Here is a 25,589-nt window from a genome sequence, read left to right as displayed (position 1 = left end):
TTTCTCTGGCTTCCAGTGTTGCTGCTCTGCACGTCCCCACGCCATTCTCCAGAGGTGGAGATGTGGGGAGCTGATCCTACCCCGGTGACACAACACTCATGAAGACATTTCCACCCTGAAGCCTGGAGCAGGCACTGCACGCAGGGATTTTACATTGGTAGGTAACTATCCTGGAGCATCGCCAGCTGAAGGAAGTAGTCAAACAAAAGTTACTCTCTTTAGCTAAACGAGTGGAAGGAGGAGGGAGCATTATTCACTTCCCTGGAGCTGGGGGGCTGTGGGCAAGGACTCCTCGGGTTGCAGAGCAAGTGTCTTGGCTGTTTGATAAGGAGTTGCCTGCTCGCAGGCAGCTTTACCTCCTGTTGCCAGCGAGGGGCACGGGGAAGAGCATCACCCTCCTTGCTCTGCCTCCCCGGGGAGCACTCCTGGCTGACCTCTGATTAAAGGACAAGTTAAGCCTTGACCTCCACTCCTCTGCATTGAGGCAGAGACCCCGAGGCAGGAACCATAAGCACTTCCCATGGCCTCTGTCCTGTGGTGGGGATGCAAGGAGACTCTGGGGGAATTCAAGGATGCTCCCACGTTGAGAGGGAAGGAGGGATGTCCCAGAGGAGTGCAGGGATGCTCTGGGGTAATCCAAGGACGCTCCTGAGTTGTGAGAGGGATGCAGGGATGCTCTGGGGGATTCGGGGTGGTGCTGGGGCGACACACACACACACTGTGGGGGCTGGAGTGGCGGTCCCCGGAGGGGCGGGGAGGCGGGGCGGGGCGGGGGCGGTGGCCGAGGCGCGGAGCGGTGCGGAGCGGTGCGGAGCGGTGCGGAGCGGAGCGGTGCGGAGCGGTGCGGGCGGGCTATGGAGAGCGGCGGGGCGCTGAACGGCTCCGCCGCCGCCGGGCGCTTCGCCGCCGCCGGGGCGGCCGCGCTGGGCGCGCTGATGGCCCTGCTGATCGCCGTCACCGTGGCCGGCAACGCGCTGGTGATGCTGGCCTTCGTGGCGGACTCCAGCCTGCGCACCCAGAACAACTTCTTCCTCCTCAACCTGGCCATCTCGGATTTTCTAGTAGGTAAAGTGACAGCGCCCCCCTTCTCCCCCCCCCCCCCCCCCCCATCCTCCGGGGCTCCGCGTTCGGTTTCAACTTCGCGGCGGGCACTCGGGCTGCCTCCTGCCCGGGAGTCCCCCCCCCCCAGAACCCGCTCGGGCGCCCCTCCGCAGCCCCGGGGGTCCCCCGGCTGCTCCCTCCGGGGCTTTTGCGAGGCGGGGGAAGGACCCTGCCCGGCGGCTGAGGCCCCCCCCCCCGCCCGAGGTGGGGGTGCAACCACCGTGCAGGCTCCCGCATGTTGATGGAAACGGACCCCTCCGGTTGCAGGTGCCTTCTGCATCCCCCTGTACGTGCCCTATGTGCTGACGGGGAGATGGATCTTCGGGAGAAGCCTCTGCAAACTCTGGCTGGTAGTTGATTACCTGCTCTGCACCTCTTCGGTCTTCAACATCGTGCTGATTAGCTATGACAGGTTCCTCTCGGTGACAAGAGCGGTGAGTCCTGTCATGGCAGCAGAGAGGGGAATAACTCCTGCTGCTTTATTCCCCAGATTCTCTGCAATAATTAAAAGCCCTTTGAATCCTCCAGAAATTATGAATCTTTCAGCCTGGTGATGGAAAGCAGTAATTATCCACAAATACAGCATTCAGCTGTGGTTTCAGATTAGTATTTCTGGCATAATTAAATCATTTAAGGTTCAGACCCCAGCGTACAGGTGTTTCCTTCCCAGATGACAGGATAGTAGTGTACAAGTGAGTCAGCGAGGTAAGCAGACCTATTACTAACTTGCAGGGGCTTATTATCTCCGGGACAAACAAGCAGATTGCAGCCGCGCTCCCAGCTTCTCCCTGGCTACCAGGGCAGTAGCTCGCTCTACCAACTTCGGCAGGGCACAGCCCTGAGGTCTCTGGGTACCGTGGCGAGATGAAAATGCTCAGCCTTCTGCAGGAGGTAACGAGCAATTTGCAGGCAGCTCAGATCCATTGCTGTTTTCTCGTTCCCTGACTCCAAATACAACAGGGAGTAGCTACAAGGCTCAGAGAGAGCCAGAGCTAGGTGCCTGCCTAGCCGAGCAGCTTGATGCGTGCCTGTCCCCAGGAGTTACAGACAGTAGCTGGGGACAATTCAGGCAAGTGGTGGGGTGCGGCACGCTGCCGGGCTCCAACCGAGGCAGTGCATTTCCACTAAGCAGAAGCCACGTCTGGTTGTGGAGCTGCTGGATGAGGGTTCTAAGCCTTCCCTGCAGGAGTGTGATTTATCTAGCAATTTCTCCTGTTGCTTATGGCATATGAATTTGTTAGGCTGCTGGGATATTGCCTAGCAGCTTTTCTGGGAACGCTAACAGTGAAGAGCCTCAACTGGTTGGTGTGTGTGACCATACTTAAGGTTTCCCTGTTGCAGGTTGCCTACAGAGCCCAGCAAGGCAACATCAAGCGAGCGGTGCTGAAGATGGTGATGGTGTGGGTGTTAGCATTCCTGCTTTATGGACCTGCCATTATCAGCTGGGAGTATATATCGGGTCAGAGTATCATACCCACTGGGGAATGCTATGCTGAATTTTTCTACAACTGGTATTTTCTCATGACAGCCTCTACACTGGAGTTCTTCACCCCTTTCATCAGTGTAATGTTTTTCAACCTGAGCATTTACCTGAACATACAGAAGCGTACCAAAATACGCCTGGATATTTTCCATGAAGTGCACAACCAGTCCTTCACTGAAGAGATGGAAATGAGCCCAGAAGCAAAGCTTCCTTTGAAATGCTGTAAGTGGGAGCAGAAGGAGCCAGCTGAAACCCTCGACCTCTCTAAAAGCAAAGCTCAAACAGCAGCCTCCACTGCCAGCCTGGGTTCCAGAGACCTGCTGTCAACATGCTCTGAGAACTCCGGGAAACCCAAGTGTTGCAACAAAAAGACCTGTAAAAATTCAGCATCCACTCTGTCCTTAGAGAAACAGATGAAGATAGTGTCCCAGAACATGACTCAACGCTTCAGGCTCTCTAGAGATAAGAAGGTGGCTAAATCTCTGGCAATCATCGTGGGCATTTTTGGGATTTGCTGGGCACCGTACACTCTCCTGATGATCATCCGTGCTGGCTGCCATGGCCACTGCATCTCTGACTACTGGTACGAGACTTCCTTTTGGCTGCTATGGATCAACTCAGCTGTCAACCCTGTCCTATACCCTCTCTGCCACTACAGCTTCAGAAGAGCTTTTATTAAACTCCTCTGTCCCAAGAAGCTAAAGATTCAACCTCACGATCCCCTCCAGAACTGCTGCAAGTGAATTGTGCAGATGAGAAGAGCCTCTTTTTAATACACCTGTGTTGCAGAAAAGGACTGTAGCTTGCTGGGAGTACTGGTCTGGGGCATGTGAGGAAGACAGCAGTGAGACCACTATTAATTTCTTCTAGTCCATCAACAACAAAATCACACAGAACAGAAGGGTAAGGGGTTTTTGCCATTAACCACAGGTAGTGAAATCTGTGTCCTCCAATTGCTGGTGCCACAAAAGAGCTTTGCTGCCACCTAGTCAGCCAGAGCAGCACCAGCATTTTCCTAAAATAAAGAAAAAACCTGAAAAATAAAAGCTAGCAAAAAATAAATACCTAACTTAAAACTACTCGTCTGAACTACAGTTTACCTGTTTGTAGACCTGATTTTTCCCATCAATGGGAGCGTTTTTTCTTTACACTTATTACACATATGCGATGATACAGAAAGAAAAGAACGAATCTCCAAAGGAAAGCACCTCATTTATCGTTATAGCTACAGCCGTAGCCCAGATCCCAGTTGCATGTGGCACAATAGATGTCCCTTCCCCTCCCCAGGAAGGGACCAATCCCTGCCCTAAGGAGCTTACAGCCGGACTCAGCGGCGCCGAGCATCCTGAAGCACCCCCTTGGCATTCCCTGCTCCCTGCTTCAAAACTGATCCGCGTTCCTTTGCGTCCAGCCACACACCGACCAGTGCTCCCACCGCACTCGGGAGCGCTTCCCTCCCACCCGAAGCTGGGGAGCAGAGCAAGCCCTGGCCCTGGTCCCTGGCCGACCCGCAGAAGAGGGCTGCTCTGCCCACGTGGAAGGTGCCAGCAGGGTATCAGCTTCTCCACAGTCTCCCTCATGATGGCCCAAAGACATTTAAAAATCTCTTTTGCAGGGTCTTAAAAATACTCTTTTGGTTAGAGAACGGCAAGCACCGAGAGAAGTGAATCTTGTGTTCCTTTTTTTTAAGTTAGTTTCAAACCTCTTAATTTTAGCAAGTTCCAGAACTCTCGCATGCTTCCTTTTAAAACACATAATTTGAATGGAGACCTGGCTTGAGCCGATACAGTCAACATAAGCATCCATTTTCTTTATTTTTAAATTTTTTTAAAGCAGTCAACTGATACCACAGATGGAACAGAAGATTCAAGAGACCAGGGCTCTAGCCTCAGTCTTAATGTAAAATCTTGGGCATTTTATCTCTGCTTCCCATCTCGTGCTTCATCATATTTGTCCATTTATTCTGTAACCTCTTTGGGAACAAATGTAGTATGACCATAAAGCAAACGACTTCAACTGCCCATCTCTGTTGGCACTGCTCAGTGATACAGAAATACAAATATGTAATTAATTGCCATGGCAAATGCTCATATTTAACGGTATTGTACAGGGAAGCTCAAGATCTGAAAACTACATTTACAAATAGAAACCTAACTGCTGTAAATTAGTACCCAAAAGCTTACAATGTTGTGATTAACAATTACACTTCGCTGCTGTAAGCAAACTGCTTTTTGGCTGCTGCTAGGAATAAAAGAAAATGCTATCCAACTTTATTCCAGTGATAGTTGTTGAGTAGATCAGTACTGTTATCTGAAGTCAGGTTTTAAATGATGTCTTGTTTTGTGTATATGAGATTTCAATCTTGTGACATGTTCAGTCAGACCGTTATATATGGCTTAAAATATATCCTTTGAAATAAGTGTACTAAGAATTGACAGTATGTACTGTTGGGCCTGCTTGTACCTCTCCTTGTGTCTGCTACCTTCTGACAACCCCAATAAAGTATTTTTATACAAAGCTTGCCAAATATTTTCTGGTAAACAGGGTGTTGCTGGAAATTATAAAATCCAACTGAAAGCAAAGCATCTATGGATTTGCCTGAGGGGACCAGTTAAAGCCTACACATTTTGCAAAATAGTAGCTCCTGAAACAGCTGAGTTTCTCTTACCTCTGATTAGCAGGCTCCTGACAGCACACTAAGGGTGTGGTAAGTTCACATCACTTAATTCTTTCCAACTTCGGTTCTTTTCCAGATCACCTTACATGGAACTCAGATCTGAAAAGGTTGTATTAACACCAACTCTTCCTGTGACTTACAAAATCCACTGGCATGACTAAAAATGACAGTCAGTGTGACCAAGGTACCAGTTTGCAGCTGTGGTTCTCTTAATTTGTTCATAAGGAGAGGTGGGACTACTAGATCATCCAGTCTGATAAAAATAAATGCTACCAGCTGTGTTATACCTTAAGAAAAAAGTGGAGAAATTATTGTGTCTTTTTTTTTTTTTTTTGTAACCTAGTATTAAGTAGTGGTTACCTACTTCACATTCTCATCCTCCAGAAAAGGGATTTTGTTTTCTTCTTTTAAAGACTATTATGTATGTTCTTCACTGGTTCAGTGGAAGGTCTCTGAAATACAGTAGAGACCAAGTAACTGTTAAAACGATACTAATTTGGTTGCAAAAGGGAAATATGCTCCATTTCATGTGGTGTTCCACCATCCAAAAAGCCAGGTTTCCTCAGGAATATTTTATCAGCTCTGGAAGTCATACCCACACCACTTGCTCCTGTACCACTTCTTTTGCACTACATGACACAAAAGTCTATTTCTTGTAGAGCACACATCTCTCTGATACTCTGATTTCCACTCACTGGTCCTCAGCAAGCTTGCAAATAAATGTTGATTGCATACTATCTACTGCCACCAAAATGAGTATGAGGCTACATCATACTCGTTACCGATTACTGAAAAAGTCAAAGCAGATACCAGTTATTTAAGAAAACTGAATAAACTTACAGCATAGTGAACCTCACTGGGTTCATTCCCTTCTCCCTTTTGTGGGGGGGGGGCGGTTCACAGAAATACCCTGAAACATACCTGAAAGTCCAGGAATCTTATTAGCACAGATACTACTTCTACTGTTTTAAGAGAAAGAAAACAACAGAAAAGATAGACATTTATCTAAGCAAACTCTCATAGCTTTCTGTGGTTAACAGCTGAATCTCTGACAAACTAGACCTGAGAATACCTTCCATGACACGTTTTTTTTTTCCTTCAGACTAAACAAATGAATGAACAAAGAATTTATCAGTCTTTCCTATATGAGGCATTTGCCTGAGCAGGGACTGGTAATTGGGCTTTCTAGCAGAATAAAATAGGAAGATGACAGAGGGGGGTGGATTTGTTTTTCTTATTTCCTCCACTTTCCAATACACATCAAGAACGTTGAAACATTATTATGCAAGATCAGAGCTAAGCAACAGGGAGCATATACTGAGTTATTTTAGCAGGCTTTTTTCCCCACTTTCTATAAATTTCCCCTTGTTAGAGCTTGAATTCATTGAATTAAATTAAAACCAGAACACATTAACACTCCTAGCTCCAGAACTGGTTTTCCTGCTTATGATGAGCTGAGCAAACAGCCATTTAAAGAGGGAGTTGCAACTGCTTAAATTCCAAATGTGACATTTTTCCACATAGCCTGAGCCTCCGATCTCAAATTCTTAGCTTATGATTAAGTATTTATGTACTGACAGCAAACAGCAGGTTTTCCCCTACATCCATTGGTAGTAAGTTTGTTCAAAAGTGATGAGACCAGCTTTATATTTCAAGGTGACTTTGCAAGCACATGGGCTAGGAATTCCTTTCTTTCACATGTTCACACAGTCAAAGAGATAAAGCTGTAAGCAAAATACGCAGTCTTAAGAGACTCATAAAATTCATAATACTCACAAGGAGCTGGTGGAGACTGATTTTGCTTTTAGTGACCCGTAAGACCATGATGTACCTGCAGTAAACTGCACATGCCGTCTGTACAAGCACCATGCTTTCTTAGGGTCTCACTAGTGACATCAATATATTTCTATATAATTTAAAGTCCTAATGATACTTTTCTCCAAGACATCAGAATGCGCTTTTGGTCTTAAAGTCCTTTCCCAAAGAGTGAGGAAATAGACACATTTCACTGTGAGCCTTCTGCACAGTATTTTTATGGTCTCTGACCTCCACATGGACAGAATTACCTAAACCTGGCTGAAAGCAATTTTATTCATTGGTGGATTTTGCAGGGAAGATATTTATATACCTTCCTGAAATAAGAGCTCTTGCCATGACAAATAAAAAAGAAAAATGACTACTTATACCTGGACATGGGGTCACACCTGAAGCTGGTTTTCATACTGAAAGTGTTATGAGCTGGTTTGAAGTTTCAGAGTAACTGATGACTAATTCAATTAGGCTTAAAAGAATATTTGAATTTTGCTGATTTTTAGTGTTCAGAATATAAACGTCTATATGCATTTGGAAGCAGCAGGGATTAGGGAGCTTTTAGATATAATCAAATATGAACTGTGAAAACACATTACCATTAGATGAGGTAGGACTTCTTGTCAACTAGCCTAGCAAAACACCTAAATATATAATTTTTTTGCTACCATACCTGCTAAAAAAACCCTGCTCATTCCTATTATCTAGACAAATTGAGCAGGCAGGACCTGTCTTCAAAAACCATGAAAGATGAGTTGCTGTAATTATTAATATGCATCAAATATTTGTGGAAGCGCATAGGCTTCCCACAGAAAAGAAGCTCAGCTATTTCCAGAGAAGTATCCAATTTATTGCACAGAGCGCTAGTGAACAATGTTTGTGCATCTGGAAATTGTACCCAGGAGCTTTATAAAGAGGCTCAGTGACTTCCCGTAAGACCTGTGCAGAGGCAAGGCCAGTTGCCACCTTTAATACAAACCTGCGCTCCATTCACTTAAGGATGTAAAGGTCACCATATCAAGGTCTGTGGCCCTTTCAGAGAGCAACATCTGCATATCAATAAACTATCAACGAACATTTTTCAGCACAGCTACTTTCTTTTTGGCTCAGTAATGCTTCCTCCCTAATCACCAGTAATGAGAGATCTCTTTACACAGACAGAGGAACTTTGCTCCTGCAGCCTCTCTTCAGCGCCCTTCCTCAATTACCATTCCTTATTTGTTCTCCCCAACCTGCAGTTATATAAATTGCTCCATTGTTCCAGAAACATCACTGAAGCTTCATTAGCTCAAGTAGGCTAGAGAAGAAGAGAGAATGCAAGAAGGAGCTTTTGTTGAAAAACACCTGTCTGGGATAATTAATGAGATTTGCAGGAGAGGGTTGGGCTTTGAAATCAGGAAGATGTGATTATATTTTGATTTGAAAGAATGCTAATCGTTTTCCTTCCATGTTTGTAAATGAACATTCATTTTCATAGCAGAACTAGGACAGAAAGACAGTAGGTTAGTGTCCTTTCTAGAAAGACGTTTAACAACATGATTTCTATGAGAGAGGATTAGTTTTTCATAATCCCAGCTCCCATGCACTGACACCAGCCCAACTTTGCAGTACAGACCCAGTCTTGAAAGAGACCCTCTCCACTCTACAGAACTCATTCTGCAAACAGATGGGGCACAATAAGAAGTATTATTATCTTTACTTCTGATGCGGGAATTGCAGACAAGAAGAGAAACACTTTGCTAGCTGCCCTGGATGAGTACCACAAAAAGGAAAAGTTCTTTGGATTTCTAACACCACAAAGCTAGCCTTTCATGCAAGATTTCACAGATGTCCTTGCAAATGGCAGGGAACTCACAGCACTACTGTGTTCCCTTAACCTTGACTTAAAACTCCTCCTTTCTTCCTTACCACTGCACAACACGCTTTTCTGCCAATATAGTTGTATTTGCAGGATTAAGGAATTATGGGGTTTAGAAATGCAACTAGGAATTCTGCAGGGTATAAGGTATTATCTATAACCTGGTTCCATCATTTTAGTGAGATATAAAACTATCATTGGCATTCACTTCAGCAAACCCACTGCCACCTGGGAGAGGAAGACTTGTGCATACCTCCAAGGCAAGAAAACCTGGGTCTGTCCCTAAACCTCTTGTGAGCTCAGGAATGCTGATGACTCATTAAATCAGCACCATTTTTACTGCTATAGTCCAGGATGCATGAGCATTACTTATTACTAGGTTCCACATTCTTACTCCGTAATATACAAGCTGCTTGCAGAGTCTGGGTACAAAAGGGAACTAGTATTTAATTAAATTACCAAACATTATAGGTAGAGCTATGCATGCACATTTGTGGGGGAAGAACAAGACCATTATTTTTCCATTTGTAAAATTCTACAACCTGAAACATTTTTTTCAGTGACTCAGATGCACCAGGCAGGACTTTTTGTTGTGTTGTAAAGGCCTTTCTTATACATCAAATACCTGTCAATAATTCCTAGGACCCCCTGCCATAACATAGAATGACTATATATTAGAGATGGCAAAGAAAGGGCACAGAGGTAGGTAGTTGTGGTGCTTGTGTGTACAAACACCACAGGTATCCCTCCTGTGCGTGTAAACACAGAATTCATGACAAAACCAAGAGTTTTCATAGGCAGACCATTCCCACAACTTAGGCATCAGTTCTTTTAAGCACAAAAATGCATCTGTGATGCAATACTGAATTTTGAATGATTTTTAACACAATATTCTAGGATTTAGCTGCACAATTAACACTGAAGGAGAACTGCATTCACAAACAACAAGCTCTCTGCTAGGATGGCAGTGACAGCTCTGGCAAATTTTTTAGCTGTTAAGTAACAGCTCACACACAGCTTTAGCCATTAGAAGCTGTTTATTGAACAACAAACAACAATGGGAGTTGCATATGTAATTCCTTGAACATGAGGTTGCATGTACACCCTGCAGTGTTCATGAATTGATGATGGATTGACAAAGCAGGGCAATTACCCTTCATTAGGAAAATAATTTACACTCTAAGAAGCACAAATTTAATAGACCACTACAGCTAAAGCACTGTTTAATATCTCTGATACAGCCTGTATTCAAAATATACAGGGATAAAATAGTATGTATAATACTTGCATGAAGCCTATGTTAAGTGATTCAAGAACTAGGAATTAAGCTGTTATTCCAGAAATTTATATTTCATGAAAGTAACAAGTAAGAAGATCTTTTGTTGCTGCTGTTAATACTTTTAATTGAAATGAGGGTCCCAAAGTACAGAACTATGTAAACAGAAGAATGCTGACATATAGCTGGCTCCAGAGTAAGGGAAAGACTGAAGTCAAGCATGCACAGGTGACTGTCATTGCAAGTCTACAGCAACAAGGTAAACTAAAACCTGGGCAGACGACCAAAATGCCCAACATATTCTTTCTGTAGTTCTCACTGGGAAGAACTCACACAGACTAAAGTATGCAGAACAGTTCACCTATTTCAGAAAGAGCTGAAATCCCTTAGAAATTCCCCCTCAGAAGTCCTCCATGCTCCTGACCTCTGCTACAAATTGACCACCTCAAAAATGGTTTCTGAGAACATGGAGTTTATACTATTTCCTTTGAAAAAACTAGAAATACAACCTCCCTCCATTCATCTCTGGAGAGATTGCCCCAGCTAAAGTACTGAACAGAAGACTAAGAACTGGGAAATCAGCTATTTACAGTCATTATGATCAACTCATCTTCATAACCATGTTTTCACCTCAGCAATTAATTCACTGAGAACTGTCACTATACACCACTTCAGTAGAGTACCTTTCAATCACAGTTCATAAACTGGCAAAATTTCTAATCAATATTAATCACTGACAACTGTGGCATGACAAGTTAACAAATCAGCAGGTAATACAACAGAAGAATTGCTGTCTCTGAACCACAACACAAACTTTAGTTAGCCTAAATACCACTTGTACAACAATCTCTGAAGAGGTATTTATGGGCTGACAGGACCTACCAAACTGCCTTAAAAAACCTGATATATTAACAAAGACAAGAACAAGCAGAAAATATTTTCTGAGAAAATCCAAACAAGCTCCTTCTTTATTCAATTACATTTGTGACTCTCTGCAATTATTTTCTCCATTAATATATAACCACTTAGGCTTTACTAACAAGAAAGTGGGTATACAGCTATTCTGTAGCGTGAATATTCACTAAAAGCAAATTTCCAACTGTGCATTCATTCATCAAGCAACGTGGTTAGTTAAATGTATTATTGGTTTTGTTCAAGACTAAATACATTAGAAAATTAACTTCTGTAGCACTAACTTAATTTAGTCTTAATATACAATTCTAGAACTGTTCTGTGTCAATCAGTTTCATAAGCCACTTCAATATATTTAATAAGCATTAAAAGAAAATCACTGTCTTTAGAACATTTAATTAGTGATAATTTACATGAATTAGTAACATCAGTTAAACTGTTTTATGGGGCAATTTTTGTTATCCATCTACAAACTGAGTTTTATTTACTGTGAAAAAAATCCTGAATGCCTTAAAAAAAAAAAAAAAAAGGAGGTAACTGAGTTGGCTCACAGGAAGCTCCTAAATGCTAAAATGGACTGCAATAGCATGAGAGGGTAAAATGGATACTGGAGGGTTTTGTGGAGGGCAGATGTGAAGCAGCATGCTGAGCTGGGCAGCTCTTCAGTGAGTCATGTCTTTCTGTGCTTTGCCACACACATTTAGGTGAAGCACTTTGAAGCTACAAAGTCCAATATGACGTATATGGTCAGTGTACATTATGCTTGTACAAGTCACTTAGAAAAAAAAAAAAAAGGTAGTGTTACAGGACTAGCACTACACTAAATTCTTGCCAAATTCCAGGTCCTCTGCTTTGCCACAGAATTTCCATGTGACTGTGGAAGTCGCTGGGGTCCAAATCTAGACAGATATTTAAATTCAAAATTTCTAAAATTCAGTGGGATGTAGGCTTCTCCCAGCCTGGCTAGATTTGGACTTCAGCCTCCTATGATTCAGCTTCTACCAGTGAAAGAAGGTTAATAAATCACTGTCAGACATAATGTACTGTAATACTAAAAAAAAAAAAAAAGTAAGATGTATGAAATTTTCATCCCTCAAAGCCATTTTCCTAATGGTGATAAATTAGTTAATGAAGCTAGAAAATTTCAGTTGATATAGAAACAGAGAGAGATGAGTTAGCTTACCAAAATAAAATATATTTTTTATATCTGTAGTTACAGGGATCATAAGGACCTTGCACAGCTAGCATGGGACTTAACCCACTGCATAGATGTGCAAGCTTCAAAACCACAACTTCTGGCACTGAAGTTACTAATGTTACCACTTTTTGTTTTTCTAGACAGAGCTCACTGTCCCAATAATTGTTGATTTTAACTAGTGTGTTAAACTTTCATTACATGTCTCGTTTGGGGGTGGGTAAGTGAAGAAAATAAACATTTTTCTAAACTAATGCAGTAAAAAAAAATGTTGATTCAGTACAGTGACCTTCTACCAGGTTATTTTTTAAATGTGATAAATGTGTGTCCTGCCTGGACAAAGCAAACTAGCTGCCCAAACTCATCTTCCTGATTTGTAATAGAGGAAAACAACAGGAAATGAATAGCCACAAACCAGTATGATTTCATGAATAAGATAATCAAAATATGGATACTTCATCCGTAATATCACAGATGTCTTCTTGACAACCAGTGTTTCATCAATTATATTGTCTCATACAAATATTTTTCTTCATAAGCATTTTCCACTTTTAGTGGAAGATTAATTTATCTAGATTTAGACAGTGAGTATCTAACTTCTATCAATGGTTGATTAGTGTGTGTACAAAGGTTGTACTGGTTGGGGATTCACATGTCTGGAAAACAGTAATGTTCCAATCTCAACTGGTAATTAAACACTGAGGAATCAAATGTCAAGATTCAAATGAGAAATCTTTAAAACTATGACCAAGCTTTTCCATATGCTAAAATTGATCCCAAACCATCGATTTTTCTAAAATATTGACTCTTACTTACACATCGACTATTGATTTTTCCAGTTACAAAGACAAAAAGGCACCCACTGAGGATTTGAGTAACAAAAGATAATTTCTTCTGCAGTTAGTTTTTAGTCGTGCTTTTCAATCGGTGCTAATAAATCTGGATCTAAGTGCATTTCTAAAGCGTGCATTTTAAAAGGTGATTTAGTCTGTATAAAACATTTTCAGTATATGTGAATAAGCACAAGGCTCTTCATGTTTTGTGCCTTATTTTACCCAATAACCATGACATAAAATAATGGCATTTGAGTATACTGCAATGTTACATTCAGGTTGAAAAAAAATCCAACAAAACAAGGTGGGCCTGGGTCACCACTGCATTATACCAGAGTGACTCCAATTAAAATTAATGGAATGTTACCAGAATAAAAAGGATTTTAACAAAGTAACCAGTCATACTCATTACCTCTTACTGAAATTGAACATGCAGACATGAGTTAGTTATTAAACCATAATTATATGGTTTAGTAGTATGGCTAGTCTTTTGTCTTCAGTCATCATTCAGGAAATACATATATAATACATAAATACTTCCACTTGGTGACATAACAGCATAGCAATAAACAAAGAATAGAGCCTAACCAAGGAATGCATACTTCAAGGAGTCAAAGCAGTATTTCATATAAACAAAGGCAGAGGAAAAAAAAAAAAAAACAAAACAAAAAACAAATCACCCAGCCCTGTGGATGAGAAATCAGACTCTGTTAAGGCCTCCTTGGACAATTCTATTTCAGTCAGGAAAGGAGATGAAAAATTACTCTCAGTGGGAAAATGAAGGACAAACACAATCTCAATATTAAAACAAGGTTGATAAAAATCTCTCTGCCTTTGTCCTACCAGCTATGTTTTATGTCTCAGAAAAATGGGCACATACCACATAATAAATTTCAGAATTGCATAGAGAAAAATTGAGAGTGCAGCCTGAAGGTAGCTTTGTTCTATTATCAAGAGTTGCAAAATCATCCCTTATCATTATTGGCATCACATATATAACCTTCCCTCAAAATATTAGTAACTTCAGTCTTTCCAGACCTCCATAGTGCAGGCACAATTAATCCCTACTTAACAAGATGGAGAAACTTGTTAATGGGGAACAGCATTGGAAACTGCAGCATGGAAGACAAATGGAAGAAAAGCAAGCTGTTCTTTAAAGGCCAGGCATACATCAATATTGGGATGAAGTTCTAATTTATATCAAAGCCATTTCACAGTGGTGATGAACTTAATAATTAATAGAAGTGGTCCAACAACAAAATCTAACTTTCACAGGAATGACAGGGCTGTAGACCTGTTGAAGAGATGCCGAGCTCCAAACTTACCTATTCTCCCTACACACACTGTAGGGTACCACCACTCCCCAAAAACCTCTTCTCTCATAAACTGTATGCATGACAACAATCTCCAGATTATGGGCTACAGTGTCCCCAGAAATGAGATCTCCCAAAGTAAAGGTAATCTTGCTACTGGTAAAAATCCATTTTTACAGAATGATGTTTGTAGAAATATTAAGCCAAAACATATATTCATTGTCTTTTAATTTCCATTGCAGAGTTAACAGTTCAAACAACACATCAGCATTCCAGCAGCCTGCTCCCTATTTTTGTTCCACCTGCCATTCAATTAATAACTCATTAAACTGCACACCTGCAACACACCTAACCTCTGGTGCCAGCATTAACCTTACATTACAGGTGTCGGCCAACAAGCCCAGTTAGCAATATCCTTCCAGTGGAAGACAAAACAGCAAAGAAGTTAGATTGGTGTTCTGGATCCAGTAGCTTGCATAAACAAGTGCAATTCTATCAGCACTAGCATCTCTGGTTCACAGCCATTCCTGTAATTTGAATCAGTATTTAGAAACAACAGGCTACGAGTTTTTAAACATGTTCAAGTCAGAGTACCTATTCTCTTACCACAAATTCACTTAACAATAAAAATCACTATGAAGAGGCTTAATAAATACATGTACAATAGTGGAAGAAATTTCCCTTGCAATGGAAAAAGAAACCACTTCTGGCAGTGTTCACTTTTTACTGCATTCAAGCAACTGGTGACCTACCACCACTTGAAGACCACAACCCTAAGCACACGTAGTATCAGAATGAATGCAGGCAGACATTACACAGCAGCTGGTGTCGTGTCCTGCATCTCCAGCCCCTTGCTGCAACCCTGAGCTGTGTGATCTGCCCAGTCTCCCAGTACTGGCAGCAGCGTGGTGGCAAGCCTTGCTCTCCTCCCAGTGTGGTGCTGCAACAGAGCAGAGCCACCAAGTACAAGTTCAGAGAGGGTCTCGTTTTTATTGCTGTCAGTTCCATTTGTTGCAAACACATTCTGATTCACCTTAAAAAAAATATTGTGTAGTACAAAAAAGAAGTGCTTTACAAAACCATTAAGTAAAGCAGATTGCAAAAGACACCAGCTTAAACACACTGATCCAATGTTTTAGTTAATGTATTGCAATGAGTCCTCAATATCCATACATTTAAAAAGGGTGGTCCTTCTTAATGCTTGTTTTTACATTAACATTTCATTTTCCTTCTCTATTCCATTGATACCACCTACACTTTCACAAAGAGGGAGAGCAGTGCAAATAAAAACATAAAAAACCCACAATTCACACTACAATACTGTTGTAATCATCTACCAAAAATGTACTAAAAAGATGAGTACTGGAACTGTAAAATGCTAACAAAATTATGGCTAAAGCTTCTCTAGGAAATAGAAAATAGACTGGAATTCAATTCATATGAAAATAAGGTTTATTGTCAGAGTAAGAAATAAGAAACAAAATCCTTCATCTCAACTTGAAAATCAAGGACAACAACAAAGGTTTCAGCCGAGAAAAGCAAAAGCTAGTTAAGGAAAGTCATGTAGAAGAAAGCCACCAAACCCCCTCCAAAAACCTAAAGCAAAACAAGACTGCTCACAAAAAAAAAAAAAAAAAGTAGGAAGAAGTCCTACACCACGTCATTCTTCTCTGCAACAGTTCATCATTCTCTCTTAATCTGATTAATTTTTTCTTCTCTGTTCCTAGACATAAAACGAGTTCCCTTTGTAAACGCCTTATTTTCAGCAGAACCAGAGGTTACTCCTCAGTTCTGTACCTTGTAATTAGAATGGCATGCAAGAGATCTTCATGCTAAAACTGAAGGAGCCCTCCAGAGAAACGTGGCCCAAGCTATTAACTCTGCATCGTGCTGAGCAGCACACAGCCACTCCTTTCGTCCAGCAGTAACGGAGGGACCGCTGGCATGAGGTTACTTCCTTCAGTATAGATGTATATTGACTACAGCAAGTTCAAGCTCCTATCAACTGTTGTTCTAACTCTAAAGCTGGAGCTATTTGGCACTTTTCATTCACAGATGAAGGAGTATGTGCTCATGGGAAGAATCTCTGAACCCTATAAGCATGTGGTTAGGAACTTGGTACTGTCACCCCAGAATGTTAAGAACAAAGAAGCCAATTATATGATCAATAGGACATTTGGCAGCCTGCTGTGCTTTTTACACATCAGTACACAAAACACTCTTCAAGAACTGAGGTTGCATGAGCACTAGGCAGGAAGGGTGAAAGCTCCTGTGAGTACAGGGGCTTTTGAAACAGGCTCTGTTATTCTCAGACTGCCAAATACTAAAATACAGTCAGAGAAAGCACAAAGTATTTGCAGGTATCAAATGTTCTGCAAAGAAGCTGCACCAGCTTTGTGTTCAGGCAATCTTCTCCAGGTTTTATTAAATGTGGCTGAAAAGCATTTAGTAATAGAAGGATAAACAACAATGAAGCCTAAGAATGCCGCACAAAACCAAATAGAAGGACAGAACTGAATATTAACTTCTACCTAATTCTGTTTGGTAAATCCCAGGGATGAAGTAAGTATGAAACAAAACATGAAAGCGACTTTGGGATCTAATATTTTATTTTTTTCCTGACCATATTTATACCAATATAACTGCTTATAATGCATAATTACTTTCCATACCTGATCACAGATAGAAACACTGAGAATGTGGATTTAAGAGAGGTAATTACCTGTTTTGACCAAATTTTTATTAAGCAATTCAGGCATTCAAGTTGACCTTGCACTTCTTCAGAACAAAAACCTGCTGCTCTTAAGAAGGGATATGCACCTTCTTTCTTATACACGCAAAGTTAGTTCTAATTCATAATTACAGAACTGACCCCGAACACTGATACCGCAGGAAGGTGTGAGTTGAGCTTTAGAGACTGAACAAGACTGCCCCTTTCCAGCCATAGGCAGTCAGGGAATAAAGTCCGTTGTTCATGGAATCCAAGAAAGACAGTCTTTAAAGGATGCACCACTCAGAAGCATTAGAGTATTAGGGATGAAATCAAACAGAATGTGCAAAGTGATAGAAGCAGGGAGAATTATCACCTTTTCTGTAGTGTACAGAAGTAGTTAGTGGCTACAGCTGATTTTTTTTTTAAACCCACTGAGTAATTCCTAATACTGCTGATATAGTAGAAAATAGCCAATTTTAAACATGATGAAATCCTTATCTGTAAGCAAAGCTTAACCAGAGACAAGTGATAGGTGCATGTTTTGTAACGCAGCAAACTGCCCTTAAAACTTAACTACTCTATTTCCTGAAAAAACAAAGTGAAGTTTACAAACATCACATCTTTATTTGATGATGGTGCTAATGAGTTTACTTTGTACTTCACTGATGTGACAAAGTATGTGCAAGGTCTGTAATTCCAGACTGCCAGTTTGGAAGACGAAGTTAATCTGCTTTAAAAATCAAGAAACATAAGTAAAGGTTCAAGAACAATTGCTGCTCTTGACTTGTGAAGTACGAGCTTCAGCATTCCATAAATCTGTTAGGGTCTGTTATGAAAAACCTTAATAATATGCTTTGATAAATTTTTACTTTTCACTTCGAAGATAATCATCATTTACACAGAATATAACCAGAGTATACAGAAACAGCTGTACTTTCAACATACAGGCAAGGGCAAAGACCCACCACTCTAAATGAAGGCTTATGAATGCCTAGAGCAAAATTAAAGAACACTGTCCATAAAATGACATATTTAAATAAAAAAAAGAGAGCAAGTAACTGTATTTTTATTTTATTTGGAATATCTAAGCCTAGAATTTCTCAGAACATTGCTTGAGATTCCTCAAGGAAACTGAAGAACTCAGAAGTGAGTCTCAAAATGACTGTTCCCTTGCTATGCTATTTTATACTGCTACTTAGCTGCTGCCATCATTTAAAGATAAATTATTTATACCAATGAGAAAATAATTTCAGTCATTAATTGCAGATGTTTCATGCTCCTCCTCCCCAAAAATACTGAGGAGCTGTGCGGCCTGATTAAAAAAAAAAAAAAAAAAAAAACCAAAACAAAAAAACACCAAACAACAACAAAACAGAAAGATGACTGAAAGAGGTTATGGTAAAAACAAAATTAACATGGGACCTCCGTATTTTTATTTAAGAATTTTTGATTAATGAAAATGGAGAAGTTACTTCAGATTCAGAAAGCAAGCCAGCATCTCATACAGATCCTGAATTTCAGTCATTTCTACTAGATAGCATTCTCTTCATTCCATAACTATCTAACGCCAAACAAGATCCAGGTTCCCGATTCAACACCCATCATGATTACAATTTTCAAATATTGTTGTAAAATACCTGAGACACCTCAAAGGTGAACAAACAAAATCTTTCCAATGAAGCAGTCCAGAACAAATACATATGCTGTGCCCCTTGCATAAAAACAAAACAAAACAAAAAAAAAAACAAAAAAAACCCATCACACAGATGCAATCTAATGGAATTATGGTAGGTTTTTTTTCTCCTTCCAGTACAGTTCACAGTAGTTCTGGTTCCTACCACTTGACAGGGTTTTGCCCTTTTGATTGTTCTGTCTTCACATAAGCATCATACAGTTCCCTTAAATGAAAGAACAGTTCCTCTAGGTTGTCTCCTGTCAATGCAGACAGTGCAATGACCCGGTCATTTATCTGTTCTTTAAGGAGTGGCAGATTGATCCTGGACTGAGCAAGGTCAATCTTATTCCCGATGACAACGCAAGGCCTCTCAGACAATTCTTTTTTATATTGTTCCAGTTCATATTTTAAGTCTTGCAGTTGAATCCATGGCTGAGACTCAGAGAGATCCACCACATATAAGAGAAAGCGACAGCGTTCAATATGTCTTAGGAAGGCCATCCCAAGGCCCCTGTTTTGATGAGCACCTTTTATTAGGCCAGGAATGTCAGCAACTAAGAGAGAAATTCCACCGTGAATCCAACATATCCAACAAAAGAAATCCGAAAAAAACCACAAACCAAAACCCAACAAACCCAGTCTTTTACTGGCCAGTGCAACTACTTTTAGAATTACATCTCAATGCATCAATGTTAAAGCATACCTCGTGTTAAATTTGGCTGCTATTATCTTTTAAAACCCCTCAATTCAGATTATTCCAATTGAGGCAAAATACAGATTGCTAGTTTGATATTGAGGGCACATATAAGTGAATGTGAAATTGGCTTTCAGTATTATTTGAAGTTCTTCAGAACTAGCAAGAATTCTACAGAACTGCAGAACTTCTGCAGCATTTCAAAGAAAAACCCAAATGACACAAATTGCTATCAAAATACACACAACATACTACAATTCTGACCTGCTATTTGTTCATAGTCTTGATAGTTGACAATGCCGACGTGAGGATTCAAGGTTGTGAATGGGTAGGCAGCCACTGCTGGCTTTGCACTGGAGATTGCTCTCAAAAGTGATGATTTGCCAGCGTTTGGAAAGCCCACCTAGAATACAAACACTCGTTAAAGCCACAGTTCTAGGTTAATCCCCCCCAAAAATCCCAAACAAACTTCTGCAGATGTGGCAAGGTTTTTCCAGCACGAATATAACATTCATTTTGCATAGTTAGTGCTGAAAATCACCCTGGTTTCCCTTTTTTGTTTCTTCTAAACACTGTTTTATTTACATCTGTAATTTCTCATAAACATTAAATAGAACAAGAGTAGAAGGGTCCTCTTCGCATATTTTTGTGCCATCTTAAGTATTTACTCTGTTCAGAGCCAAAAGGGTATATACCCTAGTATCTCTTTTACCCTGAAATAATGACACTTTGCCTTGCACTTCCCATTTTACCTGTGTTTTCTAACTCTGATTTATTATTTTCCAAAATAATTCAGCATTGGCTTTGTCTTTGATTCAGTAACACAGTTTGGCCTATAAGTAACCAGAATGCCCACAAGCTTGGGATTTTCATAGTCTCAACTTCACAGAATTAAATTGCAACATAAGGTCCCTTCCAACCCAAAACATTTTATGATTATGTGAAACTTGGCCTTCTATGGGCAGGGTTTTTGGTAGCAGGGGAGGGGGCTACAGCGGTGGCCCCTGTAAGAAGCTTCCCAAAGCTCCCGTGGCTCAAAGTCTCTCACTGTCCCATCTTGTCTGTTCAGTGTTGGTTTTTGTTAGTGTTTGAATTAAAGTTATATTCCTTTTTTTTCTACCCCTAATGAATCTGTCTTTTGCCCTTGACTATAGCAAGAACTCTTTGCAGCAAATCATACTTTTAACAGTTTTACTAGCTGGTGTTAAAACCTTTCCATATTTAAAAATGAAAACAGCTTAATCCCTCCGTTGACTTAACATTCATGTCTAAATAGTATTTTCATTTCAGAGGATGCTTAACTTGGAACTAAAAGTCAAACGTTTAATATCTGTAAAAAGAGAAATATAGGGATGAAATAGAAGATTATTTTATCAATTTTCTTAAAATAAAAAAACAACCAAACAAACAAGAAAACAGAAGCTAATTTAGAAGACCTCTTCATACTGTACTGTTCATCTGCAGAATCAGAAGACAAAGCCTGCTGGGCATCATCAGTGAGTCTATTAATCACTGATGAAACTTGCATACTGCTTTTCTATATATAGTGTTGATTTTAGCAAAATTAGGATGACTTCAAGTAGCAAGAGAGTGACAGCTCTGCAAATGACTTTGGACACCCCTCTACCAAGTAACAGCAAAAAAGCATCAAGTTGCATCTCTAAACAAGCAAGCCAAAAGGCTAACAAAAATGTTATCAAACATTATTTCTTCAGTCAGTCAAGCATCATCCTGCAACGATAAGGAAGTTGAAGAACCACAGCGACACTCACCAATCCTGCATGAGCTGTTGTCTTCAGTTCCAAATGGAGGACCCTTTCCTGACCTGGCTCTCCCGGAGTAAATAATGTTGGAGCTCGGTTTTCATTGGAAAGAAAAAAGCGATTACCTTTCCCTCCAGCTCCTCCATAAGCTGCAACATATTCTTCACCATGTTGAGTGAGGTCTGCCACAACTTCCCCATCCTCCTTAACCAATGTTCCTATAGGGACCTTGAATTGAAGAGAGATGCGAGCGTTACACTGAAGTTCAAAGTCTGCAGTAGAGCTGTCTGCAGCAGATCTGTTACCAGCTAATTTCAGATTTGTTGAAAATCATTCCTCTAAGCTGGGGAATCCAAAAAGTGAAATGTACTTCATGAGGCTCACCTTCTGAACCCAAACAGCCCTGTCAGACATTTACACTTCAATAAAATGTGCCATAACCCTCTTTCTCTCCTTTTATGCAAAGAAGCCTAAGCACAAGAGTGAGCTATGAAACAAATTTTAGGTGTGCACCAAACCAGGCATGTTGAAAACAAAAAAACGTCTACAAGAAAAAAGTTTGCTCCTATTGAAGAAGTTCTGTGTTGTGATTGCTCTAGGTATATTACCCCTCGAAGTAAAGCAAATCAGAACCATATTTGTTTTGGCCAGAGGTACCTTCCAAAGAAGTTTAATTTTCGTAAACAATTTAAAGCAGTTTGATCTGCCTGTGTGCCAGCCAGCCCCGTCCCAGCAGAGACAGCACAAAAAGCAACCTGAAACAACACACATGAGATTTTCTCACAATAAGGTCATCCAGCTTTAAAATCAGCAATGTTAATACAAAGCTAACACACTAGCATGCAATCTTAATTTACTTACTTTAACATACACGTATGCACCATTAGCTCCGTAACAGTTTTTGTTTCCTCCTCTCTCTCCATGAAAACCCTGATAGAAGGGGAGGACTGAAGAAAGTGATTTCATTTGCCGGTCAGCTGTAAAGCAAAATGCACTTTTTTTAAACACACAGTTTTAGTAGAAGAGGCACAGAAGAGCAACCTCTTGACTGTTCTTTCCCTTTTTGAATATTGCATGAATGCATATCCTGTTTACTGTCTCAGCAATAACATATCAGGGAAGACTAGTACTAATGTAAGTTATGATGAAGTTTAACTGCCTTTACTTATCTGCTTAGGTTTAGTAACCATGCACTTTATTATCTGGTCATTCCAAAATCAACCATTAAAAAATACTCTGGAAAATTTGTTTGCTAGATTAGCAGATTTTGCAGCAGCGTGGTAGCAGAAGCAGCTTTATCCATCTTAAGAGTAAAATCTGATCAGATCCCAGCCTTATCATAAGTCAGACACCAGCAAAATACTTTGATTTTCAAAATACTTTCCAAGACTGTCAGTGTCATTTATGTTCCTGTTATCACAACTCAGGACAAAGCTTAAAAAGCAAAGACATCTTATACAAAAATAACCATTTTAACATTTTTTACATTTATCTTTACCATTTCCTACCACACATGTAGGGTTGGTTATGCTGGAGGGGTGGGGTATTAAGCAATACGACAACATGAAACAAAACAGATTTAGTGAGTTTTACCTTTTAAAATGACATGGCCACCATCACCTCCATTTCCACCATCAGGACCTCCAAATATTTTTCTGGGTTCACTACAAAAAGAATAACCCCCTCCTCCTCCTTGTCCTCCAACCACACGCACTTTCCGGTGATCCACAAAATAGCGTGTCTGTAACAAGAATGGGTTTTGTACCCTTTAAGTACAGTTTATCAGAGTCAACTTCCAAGAAGTTGATTGTTCTGCAAAACTTAGTAATATGCAGACCTGCTACTTTTAGTCATGAGCAGTTCCAATCAACAACAACAAAAAAAAAGTCAGAACTCTGATGCCATTCACAGATCAACTAAATACAGCATACTAAGTATAATAATAAAGAAAAATAAATCACAGAAGTATTTTTAAAAACCCCCTTAAAAGTACATGCCTGAGGCTATGTTGATATAACCTAATGCAGCAGCTCACATACCAAAAGTACAAAATTCAGGTTAAGGGAACTAATAACTGGAAAAGTATCCTTTTAATACAGTTACATAAAGCTGACAGGTAGCTCAATAGGGCTACCACACTATAAACCAAAATCACTCAGTAATTGTGTCCCTACTCATGAAAACAAAAAATTTAAAAAAATATATATACATAAGCTTTTTACTTCTTTAAATTGAACTGAAATTTGCAAAAAGGACATAGTGCATGTGTGGGGGGGATATTCTCATATTGATTCATGCTTTCTATACCAGGTGATGAAATTCAGGCAAACTTTAATTTTCTTAGTTGTTAGAAGACTGAAGACAAAGAATAGAAAGTATTTGTAAACAGAATAAGCAGAAGAAAATATATGCCACAATTAGTTGCTTAGGGGCTAAAAAAAATATAGCGTAAAGAGAATTCCAGATCTTGGCTCTATTTCTGACATTAACTTAATCTTTGACTTCTTGCAAACTAATTATGCTGCACTATATTTCATCTTTTCTGTCAGCAAAATAGGTTTGATAATACTCGCCCATCTCCAGGAAGTGGTCTGAAATCCTCAAGGGAGAATATTAGAGAAATACATTCATACAGGCAGGTGAAATTGTTTATGTATGAGGATGAAAAGAGAAAGCATGACCTTGATTATGGCAACATTCAAATTCTGTCAGTTACTAAGGGACTTCGTAATGAGAATGAGCAATAAAGGTCACTTTAATTAAATAGCCCAAACAGCATGTGAGGGCGAAAAAATCTTATTTATTATGATACCAAGATAAGCAACTGAAAAAAAAAAAAAAAAACAAAAAAACCCTAACTCTTGATAATTAAAGTTATATTACGACCAGTGATTTCTTAAAAAGCCTGTTTTTAGAAAAGTATTTGGCACCATCTCACGGTGAGACAGGAAACTATTGCTTTAAACGGGAAGTGATTTATTGGTCATTAGAAAATTAGATTTTCCATAGATGTGCAATGAGAAAAAGATGAAGAAAAAGGACCTTGCAGGTCCTCTGACATAAAAAGATGTTTGGCAGCTAATTATTATGCAAGACTAGAAAAACAGCGAGAAAACAAACAGCATTTTAGCTTTAAAGCTACATAAGCCTTTTCGCTTTCTCGTCTGATGCATGATTTCAGTCCAAGAGGTGCTGCAGCTGAAGTAACACCGTTACTCCAACCCCTCTGAAGGCTGATAATGTCACATGGCAGACTTAATTCCTCACTCTTCAGAAAGTTTACCAGATTTTAGAATAGTATTTCCTCACATCAGAAGCACACATTTGATCCCTGGGAGGAGAAAACGGCAAGGAGCAGGTAGGTTCTGTTTTCTGACGCGTGCCTGGGAGGTGACCACCCAGCAACGCAACTGCACACGAGCAGCTGATTTACTTCAGGTCTTACCAGTTTCCTTTCCGAAATGACTCTTTTTTGCCTCAGCCGCCTGTTCTTTGAGCACCTCGCGCAGGTTGTGGAGAAAGCCGGCAGCCGACCCGCCGCCGCCAACACCACCAGCCGCACCGAGCTGAGGAGGAAGGAGGCAGGCCTCCACGGAGCCCAGCCGCCCGCCACGGCTGTGCATCGCGACAGCATGGCGGCGACAACGGCCGCGACAGCCCGGCCGGAGCGCAGGCGCGGCCCTCCCGGCCCCGCCCCGCTGTCGGCCCCTCCCCTCCCCCGGCCGGCCCCGCCCCCGGCCGCTCCCCGCCGCGTCGCTGTGGGGAAAGCGCGGGAAGCGGCCTCCCGCCGCCCCCGGACGCCTTCTCTCCTCTTTTCTCGCCCGTTTTCTGTCCCGTTTCTCCTCACGCACCGGCGGCCGGCCCGCCGTGCCCCACAGCGGCCGCTCCAGGGAGGGTTCTGCGGCACCGGGGCACGCACAGAGCCCCGTGGTACTTATCTTGTGTCTCGGCATAGAATCCCCCAGGCACGGCTCGCTCCCGTTGTTACAATTTACAAATACCCTAACGAAATAGCTTGAATTTTAGAACACGACTTTGATTTTTTTTTGGTTATATGTGTGGTACAGAGTTGTAGTAGCGATGAGAACACAAGATACATTAAGATCCTAGCCATGAGCAACTAGTTTTGTGTGTGCTTCGATTACTATGGAAATAGTTATGGACTCTGAATTAAAACAATGGGTACCACAAGAAACCGGCCTTGGTTTGGAAGATCAGCCAAAGGATGAAATGAGCTTGCGCAAGGATGGAGTTCTACCCTCCCCTCTTTGATTTTAATGTCAGGGA

At 40.9% G+C, this 25,589-nt stretch overlaps 2 protein-coding genes across 2 annotated transcripts; one reads left to right on the top strand and one right to left on the bottom strand.

Annotated features, from left to right (window-relative positions):
* Positions 1-854: 854 nt before the first annotated feature.
* Positions 855-5,113, top strand: HRH3 (histamine receptor H3). Its single transcript, XM_042801029.1, has 3 exons — positions 855-1,065; positions 1,369-1,535; positions 2,443-5,113. Exons 1-3 carry the CDS (start codon positions 855-857, stop codon positions 3,325-3,327), a joined length of 1,263 nt encoding a protein of 420 aa, XP_042656963.1. The 3' UTR covers positions 3,328-5,113.
* Positions 5,114-17,048: 11,935 nt separating this feature from the next.
* Positions 17,049-24,975, bottom strand: MTG2 (mitochondrial ribosome associated GTPase 2). The gene is made up of 6 exons (XM_033010370.2): positions 24,748-24,975; positions 22,896-23,043; positions 22,164-22,279; positions 21,312-21,530; positions 19,804-19,942; positions 17,049-19,399 (listed from the first exon to the last, which is right to left on the bottom strand). Exons 1-6 carry the CDS (start codon positions 24,934-24,936, stop codon positions 19,005-19,007), a joined length of 1,206 nt encoding a protein of 401 aa, XP_032866261.2. The 5' UTR covers positions 24,937-24,975; the 3' UTR covers positions 17,049-19,004.
* Between the last annotated feature and the right edge of the window lie 614 nt (positions 24,976-25,589).

The sequence above is a fragment of the Tyto alba genome, unplaced genomic scaffold (assembly GCF_018691265.1).
Source record: "Tyto alba isolate M040663 unplaced genomic scaffold, T.alba_DEE_v4.0 Super-Scaffold_33, whole genome shotgun sequence".
NCBI lineage: Eukaryota > Metazoa > Chordata > Aves > Strigiformes > Tytonidae > Tyto > Tyto alba.
The sequence above is the reverse complement of the archived record's forward strand: the minus strand, read 5'-3'. Positions and strand labels throughout refer to the sequence as shown.